This window comes from Pelecanus crispus, chromosome 20 (genome assembly GCF_030463565.1).
Source record: "Pelecanus crispus isolate bPelCri1 chromosome 20, bPelCri1.pri, whole genome shotgun sequence".
Taxonomy (NCBI): Eukaryota; Metazoa; Chordata; class Aves; order Pelecaniformes; family Pelecanidae; genus Pelecanus; species Pelecanus crispus.
Window position 1 is genome coordinate 2,260,412 of NC_134662.1, and position 13,342 is coordinate 2,273,753.

The 13,342-nt window shown below is 69.8% G+C and overlaps 1 protein-coding gene across 2 annotated transcripts; it reads right to left on the bottom strand.

The window, feature by feature from the left end:
- Nucleotides 1–8,460, bottom strand: MKNK2 (MAPK interacting serine/threonine kinase 2). Of its 2 annotated transcripts, none has more exons than XM_075723591.1 (13): nucleotides 8,370–8,460; nucleotides 6,157–6,238; nucleotides 5,873–5,974; nucleotides 5,624–5,721; nucleotides 4,558–4,637; nucleotides 3,967–4,040; nucleotides 3,782–3,886; nucleotides 3,408–3,463; nucleotides 3,108–3,203; nucleotides 1,365–1,559; nucleotides 1,113–1,277; nucleotides 974–1,017; nucleotides 1–695 (listed from the first exon to the last, which is right to left on the bottom strand). In XM_075723591.1, the coding sequence occupies exons 1-13, from the start codon at nucleotides 8,415–8,417 to the stop codon at nucleotides 428–430; spliced, it is 1,413 nt and encodes a 470-aa protein (XP_075579706.1). In that variant the 5' UTR covers nucleotides 8,418–8,460; the 3' UTR covers nucleotides 1–427. The 2 variants fall into 2 exon arrangements, with proteins under 2 accessions (XP_075579706.1, XP_075579705.1); XM_075723590.1 differs by lacking the exon at nucleotides 8,370–8,460 and adding an exon at nucleotides 6,325–6,590.
- Nucleotides 8,461–13,342: the final 4,882 nt, after the last annotated feature.

Genomic DNA, 13,342 nt, shown 5'->3' on the forward strand with positions numbered 1-13,342 from the left:
TTGTTGAAAACGTGACCGAGGGTCTTTTGTTCACAGTATGAAATGAGCTGAAATCGTCAAAGCAGCCGCAGATACAAAGAGTCCTTTGGTGTCGGGGAGGGGGGGGGGGGGGGGGGCGAAAAAAATGTCAAAGGAGAAACCAAGAGTCGGGAAACAAAAGTCCGTGTGTCTGTCAGATGTCCTTGAGTGTGCCCTGGGTGAAGCAACCTCACGCTTGATTTAATACCTTAAAAAATAAAAGATCTTAAACAAACCCTCCCACCTCCAGACCTACAAGATCAGCAAAGCCTTGGAAACCAGCCACAGGGACGAGTCCTGATCTTGTCACTAGCCAGAAACGGTGGGGGCTTTAGGGGCGGGGGAGGAAAGAAAGAAAGAAAGGAGGAGGAGGGGGGCCATGGGGTACAGCAGGTCCGAGGGGCACAGCTCAGGCTTGGTCGGCCACCAGGACCAGCGGGGCCACCAGGTGCTGCCCGGCGGCCACCGCCTTGGCCAGGCTGCTCTTCTGCCGCCGCTTGGCCAGCTTGGACTCGGAGGGTGGGGAGAGCTGCATGGCCCGTGAGGTAGCTTTGATGATGATGGGTCGTGCTTCCTCCTCCGCCTCCTCCTCCTCGTCCTCGTCGCGCCGCGTCAGCTGGCGGTTGACAGCGATGGCCTCGGCGGCAAAGGTGGTGAGCTCTTTGGCACTGCTGTTCCTGCGGGGAGGCAGGGGCTCAGAGGGGGATGTGGGGGGCTGGAGGGAGGTTGGGGTCAAATATCGGGGTGTCCCCTCTTGCACGCGTGCCACGCCGGACCGGTCAGGCACCAAAACCACGGCTCAAACCCAAACTGCGCGCCGCAACCGCTGCCCAGAGCGCGCTGCGGCAGAGCCCCCGAAAAGCAGCAAGAGTGGGCAGCAGCCCGCCGGGGAGAGGAGGCAGGATTTGGGGGGACTGGGATTGTCCCCCCCCATCCCAGGGTCACCCACGCTCACCTCTGCAGGATGATGGGGGTCGGCAGGGTGTTATCCGGGGCGCACTGCAATGAAACGCAGCCGGTCAGAGCCGGGCACCCCGTTGCGGGGGGTGTCCCACCTTGGCTTTCGGGAACGGGGGGGGGGCAGCAGCACTCACCCCCTGCACCCAGGGGTGCTCCAGGACCTGGGCCGCGCTGAGCCGCTTCTTGGCATCTCTCACCAGCAGTTTGGAAATGAGGTCTTTGGCTCCGAAGGAGATGTGCGCCCAGTCCTTGTCGGGAAACTCGTACTTCCCCTCCTGGATGCTCTCAAAGAGCATGTTCTGGGGGAAGAAATGAAAGGGGCTGAGCCGGGAGCGGTGCTGCCAAACCGGTGGCGGGTTTCGGCGATGCCAGGGTCCGCCGCGCACCTGGCAGGTGTGGCACGCCTCGCCCCGGTCCCAGCCGCAGTCAGAGCCGCAGTGGCCCACGAAGGGGGGGTACCCGCTCAGCATGATGTACAGGATGACGCCCAGGCTCCACAGGTCGCAGCGCTTGTCGTAGATGGACGCCTCCTCGTTGAAGGCCTCCACCACCTCCGGGGCCATGTACTCGGCAGAGCCGCACTGCGGGGAGAGGCGGGGGTGAGCCCCAGCACGGGGGCCCCAAAGGATCGGGGACCGACGGGGCACAGCCGTGCTGGCTGGGGGGACGGAGCGGGGGGTTCTGCTGGAGCTACGGGGCTGCACCCCCTGAAATGAGGGTGCAGACACGGCTGCTCCCCAGGTCTGCTGCTGGAAGGGCAGATCGCCCCCACCCCAGGTTTCCCACCACACCCCGCCACGCAGGGGATGCCACACACCTGCCCCTCCGGGGGTCACCCAACAGGGCCTGCCACCCCCCAAAAAAACCCCTAAAGGGGTGCAAGCCCCTCCTGGGAACCCCTCGGGGCAGCAGCAGGGAGGCCAGACCCGCACCCCACGGCGTCGCTGCCGCCGCCACCCAACCAGCTCAGCGGGGCAGTGTCCGTCCCGTCACCCGGGAGCGGCCGCAAAACGCCGCGGGCAGGCGGCGGGGACGAGCCTGCTCTGCCTGCTCCCCTGCCTGACGCGGGCAGGGCTGCCGGCGCAGGCACTGCCGCCGCAGCGGGCGCGGGATCCAGTGCCGGAGGAGTTAACACTGATGCAAGGAGAGGCGAGGGCCAGCGGCCCCGTTCCCCTATCGCTCCTGGGACTCTGGGGCTTTCCAGCTCACGTGATCCGCAGCCCACACGGGCCTCGTGACGAGGGGAGAAAAAAAGCTGCAGCCAGCAGATAATCACCCCGTAACGAGAGGCCTCACCAGCCCCAGCAGCTGATGCCACCGCAGGAAAAAAAAAAAAAAAACCAAAAACCAACCCCAACCGTCACCCTGCAGCAGGGCTTTAACCCTGCAGGGACCGGGGCAGCCACTCCCTCCACCCCCGTTGCTGAGAACGGGGAAACTCAGGATACCTCAGGAATGCAGCCCCTGCCCCAGCAGGAGGGTAAATGAGGAGGAACGAGGGGGCCGGTGTGTTTTGGCCCTCACCTCTGCTGCTGTGCACCCCGCATCAGCCGGGCTCTGCCCTCCCTAGCACGTGAGCGCCCCAAAAACACCGGGGTGCAGGGCAACACCCTGCACGGGGGGCCCTGCTGCTGGCGATAAGAGGAGTGGGGCTTTCTGCGGGGGGAGGGCAGGCTCGGCATCCCCCCGGAAGGTGGGACGGCTCCTCGCAACACGGGGGTCACCCCAGAAGCTTTTGGGGTGCCCCCCCGGCTGGGTCTGCATCACACGCAAGCAGCACCCCGCAGCAGGGGGGGCCCAGACCCCTCACAGCCATGACCAGGGGAACCACGGTGGCCCCCTCCGGCCCCCCCAACCTCTCTCCTGACCCACTTCTCCCTGCGAGCGGCCGCCTCCGGCAGGGCCGGCTGTTGCTAGGGCCAGCGGCAGCCCGGGCTGCGCGCCAGCCCCCGCCGCGGCCCCCCCGCCTTATGCAACCGCACCTCGCCCGCCGCCGCGGCGGGGGGGACGCGCAGCGACCGGAGCGGCAAGCGGGGGGGCGTCCGCCTGCGGCCCCGTCCCCAAAGCCCGTGGGGCAGCCCCACATCCCCCATGGACAGCCCACCCCTCCCCAGGGTCTGCGTGCTTACCGGGGTGAGCAGCTCCGGGGTGGAAATGGGGGAGCAATCGCCGTTGAGTTTGATGCCGCTTCCCAGGTCAAAGTCGCAGATTTTCACCGGGGAGACCTGCGGGGAGGGGACGGAGCAGCCAGTGACCCCCCCGGCAGCCCCCTGGGGACCTGCAGCCCCGCTCGCACGCCCCAGCCACTCGCCTGCGCCCGGTTGCGTCGTGCTTCGCACCACTGCGTGCGCTGCTGCGGCAGCATCCCCCCCCCGGGACCCGCACCCCCCGCAGCAACCCCTGAGCCACCCCGGCTGCTCCCCGCTCACCTGGTCCGGGCTCTCGCACAGAATATTTTCTGGTTTTAGATCCCTGTGTGCGATTCCTGAGGGGAGAAGAGACCATGAGGGCAAAAATCCACGCCCCTTCCCAAGACCTCCATGGTGAAAGGTCTGGGGGTGGCACAGGGAACCCTCCCTCCCTGCCCCAAATCACCGCCTGCACCATGGCGAAGGGCAAAAATTGCTGCTGGCCCCGAGCCCCGGCCAAACCGGAGGAACAGGCTCTGCCCCATGAAAAGCCTCGTGATACAGCTGGGCCTGACCCTGCGCGCCCGGGCCGGTGCCGTCCCGCGGGCAGGAGGATGCAGGGACGCAGCATCGCCCCGGGAGGGCACAGTGGCACCCACGGCATCCCCGCTCACCTTTGTTGTGCAAAAAGTGCAGGGCGCTGGCGATATCCTGCACCACCACGCTGGCCTCCAGCTCGTTGAAGTGGCGTCTCCGGTGGATGTGGGTCAGGATGGAGCCTGTGACCGGGCGAGAGCAGAGCGGGGGCTCGTGGGGGCTCCCACCGCCCCGGCTTCCCCCGCCCCGGCACCACACTCACCTCCTCTCATCTTCTCGAACACCAGGTAAAACCTCTCCTCCTCCTCAAAGAACTCAATCAGCTCCAGGACGTTCCTGTGGGGACAGCAGCGTCAGCCCAGCATCCCCCCAAAAACCTCCCGGGGCCCCCCCGCTCCCTGCAGCCCCCCAGCCAGCACGGGTCCCAGGGGTGGACACGGGACAGGAAAATTGGGTTTCCAGTGATTGAAACCACACGGCCAGGGCCCCCCGGCCGCATTCCAGGGGGGAGAGGGACTTTCAGCGCCCAGCTCCGCTCCCTAATTGCTCGCAGACCCTCCTGGCTCGCTCGCCCCTCCCCAGAACCAGCCCCGCTCAGCAGCTTTCCGCGGCGGGACGGCGAACGCCGCCGCAGAGGCTTGGCTCGCCCCTCGGCGCCGCTCCAACTTGGCCGCCGTGGCCCCCGTTGTCATGGCAAACTGCTTAACCGTCACCTCGAGATGCTCCGGTGCCGGCCTGCGCGGCCGAGGGGAGGGCGGCCTGGCTGCAGCCCACAGGTGTCCCGAGCGTCAGCCCGGCCTCAGCCCACCCCCCCCGTGCCCGTGGCGGGGGCGCGGCGGCTGCCCCGCGGTACCTGTGACCCTGGCACTGATAGAGCATCTCCACCTCCCGGAAAACCCTGCTGCGGATGTGTCCCAGGCGCTTCTCGATGATCTGAAACGCAAAGGAGGGGAGACTGAGGGAGAGGCACCGCTGGCGTGAAGCTGCCAGCCCCCGACCCCCGCCCAGCCGCTGCTGGGGACCCCCGGGGCCGGGCGGAGGCAGAAGGGGGGTGTCCGAAGGGGTTAAGGCGGCAGAACAGGCTGTTCCCGGCGGCAGTGCCAAGCCGCTCCCTCCCGGCGCCTCGGCCAAGGCCCACGTGACGCTGCCGCGGCAGAGCAGGGCCCTTCGCCCCGCCGGGCGCTGGCACGGTGGGCGCCCAGCGGACGTGCCCCAGGGCGGGCAGGGGGTCCCCACCCACAGCCTCGCGGGGGGAGAGCTGGGTGCTGCCACGGGCCCCCGCCCTTTGGGGCGCCCAGAGCCCCCCCGCCGCCACTCAGCCCTCCCCGCTGCCTCAGTTTCCCCACTGGGGCACCCAAAGGTCCCCCCCGGGGCAATGGGGGAAGCCAAGTCCCCCTTGCACGTGGCTGCACGTGCCCCCAGCCCCCCCGCACCGTGGCTGGGAGCCTGCGGGGTGTGGGGCCATGGGACCACCGCCCCCGACCCCAAAAGCAGCCGGCTCCTCCTGAACCCCTCCAGCACCCACGTGCTTGCAGGGGCATGGAGACCCCCCCGGGGCAAGCGGGAGCTGGCCACCCTGCCAGTGCCACACCCCCCTGCTCGCCCCGAGTCCCCAGACGCGTCGCAAGCGTTAATTTAATCTCCCGCCTGCCCTAATTTACGGGGAGAGGACCGTGGCGAAGGGGGTTGACCAAGGTCCCAGAGCTGGGCAGTGGCGGGGGACGATGTGCCACCCGCACGTCCTGGCCCTGCCACGCTCCGGCCCCTCTCCTTCCCCTCCAGGCCATGAAACCAGCGTCCTGTGCCAGCGCCGGATGGTCGCGGGAGCCGGGAGAGACCGGGACGTGGAGGGCGGAAAGGGAAACTGAGGCAGGGGGTGGGAGGGAGCCAGGTCTGCAGCCCCGAGCAGCGAGCTCTACCTTCACCGCGTACTCCTTGTTGGTGATGAGGTTAACGCAGGACTGCACTCTGGCATGGGCCCCTTCTCCCAGCACCTCCTCCTGCAGCTGGTAAACATCTGGCAGGGGAGAGGGCACCTGAGCCACCGCCCCGCCGCACCACGGGACGCCGCGGCTCTCCCTTCTCCCCAGGCTGTCCCCAAGCCTGGGGATGCCAGGAGGGCCCCAGGCCGGGGGGGACCCCCGGGGTCCCTGGGCAGCCCCGCTCACCTTCGAACCTGCCGGAGAAGCTGTCGGTGGCTCTGCAGCGCTTCTTCTTCTTGTTCCTTTTCTTGGCATCGGGGATATCAATGGGTTCACTCGAAGGCATGTCTGCACCGGAGCAAAGCCACCAGCGTTGAGTCACCCCCATCCGCCCCACGCTCCCCCAGCATCGCCACCCCCGGGGCAGCCCCCCAAAGCCTTCGGGGTAACACAAGGGGCCGATATCCCGGGGGCGAGGGCGGGAGGAGCCCCCCGGGACGCAGCCCCGCAGGAGGGCACCCGCAGCTCACCGGGACGGGGTGGGCACTCGAAGTTGAAGACGGGCTCCAGGTGGTTGGACTGGTCGAACTCCAGGTCGAAGGGGTTTTGTCCCTGTGGGGCCAAGAACTGGAGTGAGATGGCAGCCGCCGGATCAGCCGCCCGGTACGGACACGAAGCCCGGCACGCTCCCTGCTCACCTGCCCCGCCGGTGCGGGACACCAGCTCGCGGTGCTGCTGCCGCAGGGACACGGTGGAGCCCCAGGCAGAGCCATGAGAAGAGGAGGAGGAGGAGGAGGAGGAGGAAGGGTTTGACCACATCTCCTGACAGGGATGGTGCTGCGGGGTCATGCCTCCATGCCAGCAGCCCCAGGCCAGCACGCGGGGGATGATGAGAGAAGCTGGGGCCGCCCGCACCAACCCAACCCCAAACCTCCACCCAGACCTGAACTACAGCGGGGAGGGGGAGGAAAAAAAAAGCCACAGGGCAGGACAGGCTCCAGAGCCACCGCGCCACGTCCTCCCGGCTCCCCGCAAGGTCACGGTGGGCCGGAGCACACGCAGCCTGGCTCTGCTGAACATCGTGCCCACCGGGCTGCAAGGGACCTGAACCCGGCAGGATCGGGCCCCACCCCAAACCCCGGAGGGGCGAAGCGCATGGGAACCGCTGCCTCCCCCACCCCAAGCCCCGGTGGCTCCGGTCCCAGCTCCCCAAAGGGGACATGGGGACCCTCTGCCCGCCGCTCCCCGGAGCCACCCCACCGTGGGACGGGGCAGCAGCAGGGGCTCCCGGCCGGGCAGGCGAAAGGGCCCCATCCTTTCCAGGGTTACGAAATCTGTTTGGGTGGAGGTGGCAGCTCCCGGCGGCGTTCCCAAACCCGCCCCGGTGCCCCGGTGCCCGGGCCGGCTGCCAGCCCCAGCGCGTCGCAGGAGCAGTGAACCCCGGCCACCGCCGCCAGAAACAGCCAGAAAGTGCCGGGGTGGCTCTCAGGGGGCCGGGGAGGCCCCTACCGCCGTGCGGGGACGGGGACGGGGGGGTGTCACGCCAGGAGCACCCCCCACCAAGCACCACTCCAGATCCCCGGGGCCGAAACGCTCCTGCCCAGCGTTTTGCCAGCTTCCCCCCCAAAAAAAATTGGAATTTACAGAGGGTAGCACTGCCCTTTGGCTGCCAGCCCCCCCGGCTGCAGGCCACGGCCCCCGCCCCAGGGTGGCCGCCCCCCGGGACGAGCGGCTGCGGCCCCAGTCCCTGCACCGCGGGCAGGATGAGGCCTCCCGGGGGGGCACAGGGGGGGCACAGGGCCCTGCCAGCTGCCGCAGCACCCGCACACAAAAGGTTTGGGGGATGGGAGGCGCGGGGCGGACGCTGCGCGCTGGCTCCGTCAGCGCATCCGAGGTGTCGTGTCCCCCCTCCCTGTCCCCAGCCACCCGGGGGGGGTGGTGGGGAGGGAGCCGAACCCCAGCCAAAAGCCTTAAAAGCAGGATTAGGTGGCAGCTAAAATAAGACGGGCAGGTTTCGGGTGATCTCCCAGCATCCCTCGGAGCGCCGGGAGCCAAACTGAACAAAGATCCCACGAAGCCGCTCGGCCACGGGCTGGGAGCAGGGCGAGCGTCCAGGGGAGCAGGAGCCGGCCCCCTCCCGCGCCCCCCGACCGTGACAGCGGCCGCGCCGGATGCGGTGGGACGGGGCAGGGGCCTAACGGGCCCCCGGGCACAGCCCAGCACCGCGCTGCCAGGATCTGGCCCTCAACAGGCGCCTGCACAACAGGTCCCGGGCTGGGCCCGGCGAGCCCCCCGCAGCCCCCCACCCCCTGCCGCAGCCTGGCACCCCGCTTGCAGATTAGGGGCGAATGGGTGCAGCTGGGGGACGGCGCAGCCCCCCACCCCCACCCCACGGGGGACCCTCGTGGGAGCTGCAGCGGGCTGAGCAAAGCCTTGCTGCAGCACCCCAGCACCCACCCGAGGCGGGGGGGGACACACACGGGGGACCCCCCCTCCGGGAGCGCCCCGACCCCCGGGTCGGGGGGGACAGGGGGGTCCCCGCTGCGCGGTTTGGGTGGCAGCACCCCCGGCGCTTCCCTCCTCAGGGGGTGTCGGGGGGGGCGGTTCGTGTCCCCCCCCCGCCGGGGATGCGGCGCTGCGGAGCGCAGGATCCGGCCGCCGCGGGCCCGCACCGGCCCTGCCCGCAGCCCGGCGCCGGGGCCCCCCCCGCAGCATCCCCGGGGGGAGCGGAGCCCCCCCTTACCTTGAAGGAGCGGTGGAACCCGGGGATCTCGGATTTCTTCTGCACCATCTTGCTGCGGGGGGGGGCGGCGGGGGGCGGCGTTGCTGGGAGAAGTGGGAGGGGGGGCGGAAAAAAAAAAAAAATAACAAACCGGGGCGGTGGGGGGGGAGGGGGGGGTGGCGGAGGGACGGGCAGAGCCGGAGGGGAGTCCGGGGGGTGGCCGAGACCTGCGGGGAGAGGAGGGGGGGGTCAGGCGGCTGCGGCCCCGCACGGAGCCCCCGGCCCCCCCGGCGCCCCGCGCTCACCGGCGCGGCCCCGCAGAGCCGCCGCTGCTGGTGGTACCGCAGCCCGCACCGCGCCCGCTCCGCTCCGCGCCGCCGCCGGGAGGGGACGCGCCGCCGCCGCCCCCGCCGCCTTTATAGCAGCGGCCCCGGCCCGCCCCGGCCCGCCCCGCACCGCCCCGCACCGCCCCCGCCGCCGCCCCGGGCACCCCCCGCGCTGCGCCCCGGGAGGGGGCACCTCCCCCCCCGGGGCACCCCCGCCCCCCGCACCCCCCGTGCTGCTCCGGGGGTCCGGACACTCCCCCCCCCCCTCCCCCGGCGCTCTCCGCGCTGCAGCGGGGGGCGGGGACACCCCCCCGGGGGGGCTCCCTGCACCCCCGCCCCCGGGACCCCCCCCGGGCTGCAGCCAGGGACGGGGACACCCCCCGGGCACCCCCCCGGCACCCCCTCGCACTGCACCCAGAGATGGGGACACCCCCAGCCCTGCCCCCTGCACTGAACCCAGGGGCAGAGCCCCCCCCGCTGCACCCAAAAACAGGGGCACCCCCAAACCCCCCTGCTGCAGTGCACTGAGGGCACCCCCCAGGCACCCCAACCACCCCCCACCTCACACCCGGGGACAGGGACCCCCCCCGGGCACCCCATACTGCACCTAGAGATGGGGACACCCCCAGCCCTGCCCCCTGCACTGAACCCAGGGGCAGAGCCCCCCCCGCTGCACCCAAAAACAGGGGCACCCCCAAACGCCCCTGCACTGCAGCAGCAGGTGAGGGTACCCCCCAGGCACCCCAACCACCCCCCACCTCACACCCGGGGACAGAGACCCCCCCCCCGGCACCCCCTCGCACTGTGCCCAGAGATGGGGACACCCCCAGCCCTGCCCCCTGCACTGACCCCAGAGGCAGAGCCCCCCCCGCTGCACCCAAAAACAGGGGCACCCCCAAACCCCCCTGCACTGCAGCAGCGGGTGAGGGCACCCCCCAGGCACCCCAACCACCCCCCACCTCACACCCGGGGGACAGGGACCCCCCCCCGGGCACCCCATACTGCACCCAGGGCCAGGGACACCCCTTTGGGGTGCCCCCCCCGCACCCGGGGACAGGGATATCCGGCTCCCTGTTCATTTTCTGTGGCCCCACAGCTGCGGGCGGGGGGCTGGCCCTGATCCCCCCCAGCCCACACGTGCCACGAGCGGGGCAGTGCTCAGCCCCGCAGCCAGGCCCGCGCCGCAGGGGGAAGCAGGGCACGGGGTCACGTCCCTCCGTCGCTGCAGGCCGCCGAGGTCCTGCTGCATGCGGCCGGCAGCGGCGGAGGGGGGGGGACTCGGGAGCGGGACCCCCACCCCAGGGTCGGTGGCACCGTGGGAGGCCGTCACTCTGTGGGTGCCCCCCCCCGCCGCCCCCGTCTCGCGTGACGCCAGCCTAAGCTGAGAACAGACGCGCTCGTTGCGCTGAGCGGCAGCACCGGGGCCAATGGCTGCAGCACCGCGGTGCATGACTTCACCGGCCGCGCCGCACATTGGCTGCTCGCCCCGCCGCCGCCATTGCGCACCCAGTGGGCCCCCCGTTTCGCCGCAGCTGCCTCCCCCGGGGCTCCCCGCGTCAGCCCCCCGCCCAGCGATGCGGCCCCCCCGGCCCTGCCCTCACGCTCTGCCCCCCCCACGCAGCTTCTCCTCCTCCCCCCGCTGCATGCGGATGCTTCGCCGCAGGGGTTGCAGCCCCCCACAGCCACCGGTGCCACCCTGGCGTGGGGCCACCACGGTGGGGTCCCGGCTGCCCCCACTGCCCCTCCAAATCCACCCAAATTCCTGCTTTGGCCGGGCCCTGACGGCTGCTCCCACGTCCCGCTCGCAAGCAGAGCAGCCGGGGAAAACCGGGCGCCCCGCACCTTTGGAGTGCGGCTAACGAGGGCTCCCCAATTAGCCCAGGCTGGCAGGGGGGGCAGACGTGGTGCTGCGGGACGGGGGGGTTGCAGGGTTTTGGCTCCCAGGGTTGGAGGAGGGACAGGGGATGGGGACGGGGCACGGGGGACAGGGACGGGGAAGGTGCCGTGGGGCGCGCTGGCCGCTGGCACCCGTCGGGCGGCTCCGGCTCCGGGCAGAGGAGCCACATGCCTCCAAAATTGCGCACGCCACCATGTAGGTCACCGAGCTGGTAATGACAGGGCGGCAGCGTCGGCACCCACAGCCCCAGGGGGGCCACCCAAGGGTGCCTGGCGCAGCAGGGACACCCAGGGCCAGCCGGGAGCTCGCCCAGCCCGGGGGGGTCCCCGTCATCACGCGGGGTGCTGGAGCGCTCGCAGCTGTGTTTGCCGGCCGCGTGCTCGCTGCATGCGTGCTGCCTGTTTGCTGCGTGCTCGCCGCATGTGCGGTGCATGCTCTCCGTGTGTGGGCTGCAGGTCGTGTCATCTGCATGTTCTACACGTGGTCGCTGCATCCTCTGCGTGTCTGGTGCGTGCTCCCTGCATGCTTGCTGCCCGCTGTGTGCTTGCCTCGAGGCCTTTGCATGACCTCTGCATGTTTGCTGCATGCCTGGCACACGGCGTCTCTGTGCTTGTTGCACTCTCTGCATGCTCTCTGCACACTCACTGCATGTCTGCACACTTGCTGCACGCTCACTGCACGCTTACTGCATACTCCCTCTGTGCTCACCGCTCATGCTCTGCACTCACTATTCGCTCCCTGCGCGCTGCTGGCCTCGCTGCACGCTCTGCATGCTCGCTGCATGCCTGCACGCTTGCTGCACGCTCCCTCTGTGCTCACTGCTCATGCTCCACGCTCACATTTCGCTCCCTGCATGCTGCTGGCCTCACTGCACGCTCTGCATGCTTGCTGCATGTCTGCACGCTCACTGCACGCTCACGGCACGCTCCCTCCATGCTCACCACTCATGCTCCACACTCACATTTCGCTCCCTGCGCGCTCCCAGCCTCTCTGCACGCTTGCACCATGCTTACCGCACGCTCTCCATGTGCTGTGTCCCGTGCTGTATCCCACCTGCGAATGACCCCGACCCGGGAGGTGTTGGGGCGATGCCGGCGCTGTTCAATCCGGGGCCAGGGGCGGCACGAGGCAGCGGCGCGCGAGGGGTGGCTTCCTCCAGCTGCGGGGCTGCGGGCGAGGCTTGCAGCCAGGCGTGGCGAGAGCGTCAGGCCTCAGGCGGCCGGGAGCAGAGGGCGAGCACCCGGTGCCGCTTGGCTGGGGGGCTCCTGCCGGTGCTGGGCGCTGGGACACGCTCCCCTCCCCTGTGCTCCCCCCCGCGGCGTCGGCCGCTGGCACCCTGGGGACGGGCACCTGCGTGGGGCCAGGCGCTGCACAGCAGCCGGGCGTGCACAAAAAAACCCCACATGCACGTGCGTGCACGCGTGTGTGAGCGGGAAGCAGGAGGCGGCAGAGCGTCGCCCTGCACGGTGTTCGCGCACACACGCACGCGTGTGCGGCCGCCACACGTGCGCGCACACACGCAGATGCAGCCTCTCCAGGCGCATCGCTGGGGAGCCATGCGTTTGCCCGCGGGTCAGCTCGCACGTGCACACGTCCATGCACACACACATGTATGTGCACACGCACACATGATCATGCCAGCACCGTCCCACGTGCCTTTTTTCTTGCCTGCGCAGGCGTTTATCCTGGTGCATGGCCCGTGCTTCCCCGCCGGGGCCGGGGGCTCGCCCCGTCTCCCGCACAGTTCTGCGGACGCAGGGAGCTTAACCCCGGCTGCTTTCCTCCGGGCCTCCCCCATGCGCGTATGTTTTGGGGGCCGAAGCGGGGGGTCCTGCGCTGCACCCCCCCTTCACAGCAGCCCTTGCAAATCTGGGGCTGCAGCGGGTCCCCGCTCCGGCTGGCTCCGGCCACAGGGCCGCACGTGCCCCCAGCAAACCCACGGGCGGTGGAAGGGGCTGCGACGGCGCTTGGCAAGAGCAGGCTTGGGCAGCTCACGGCCTGAGCGCGCAGCACAGGGCATCTGAATTTTTTTCAGGGCAACGCGAATTTTGACACATTTGATGGCACCCGCCTGCTCAGCGGGTGCTGAGCACCCTCAGCTCTCCTCCCTCCTCCTGACGATCACATCCAGCACCCTGGTTGCTGCAAAGCTGGTGCCGGCGGCAGCAAACCCACCGTGCCCTGGTTTTTGCTGGCATCCACGAGCGGCGAAACACCACCAGGGCAGCGATGTCCTCACGGCGTCGCCTGTCCCTGCGCCCCTCGGTGCCACCAGGACGGGGTCCCCACGGGTCGGCGGAGCCCCACGGGCCGAGACTGGCCGAGGGAAAACAGGAAAGCGAGCGGGGCCGTGCCGGAAGGCGGCTATTGTTGGCGTGGGGAGCGGAGGGAGCACGAGTCGGGCCGGAGGCCATCGCAGCCACCCTGCGCGCCTAGGGCCCCTCCGGCGGGCAGCGCAGCCTGCCCCGAAGCCGCGCACGGCTGCCCCGATCCCCACGGGACGTGGGTCGGCCCCGGCGTGGGCAGGAGCAGCGGGGAAGGTGGCCGCTCGTGGGATGTGCAGGGCTTCCTCCTCCCCTGCCCTGCTGCTCCGGTTTGGACAGGAAAAAATAAAATCAATCCTTTTTTCTTGTGTTATTTCCCCAGCACAAAGAGGGCCCAGCTTGCATCCCCTGGAAGCTGGAGGATTTGGAACCTTGGCTCCTTTTCAAGTGAAAAATCTTGCAAAAAACCTGGAATTTCCTGCCAGGCAGAAACCCAGAGGTTTGACT

Bases quoted from the DNA above. Each gene is read 5' to 3' on its own strand.
- MKNK2 (XM_075723590.1), bottom strand. From the start codon at position 6,399: ATGGCTCTGCCTGGGGCTCCACCGTGTCCCTGCGGCAGCAGCACCGCG. The intron at 6,239-6,324 runs GTGAGCAGGGAG...TTGGCCCCACAG, and splicing joins GTCCCGCACCGGCGGGGCAG to GGACAAAACCCCTTCGACCT. The intron at 3,887-3,966 runs GTGAGTGTGGTG...GCCCGGTCACAG, and splicing joins GTTCGAGAAGATGAGAGGAG to GCTCCATCCTGACCCACATC.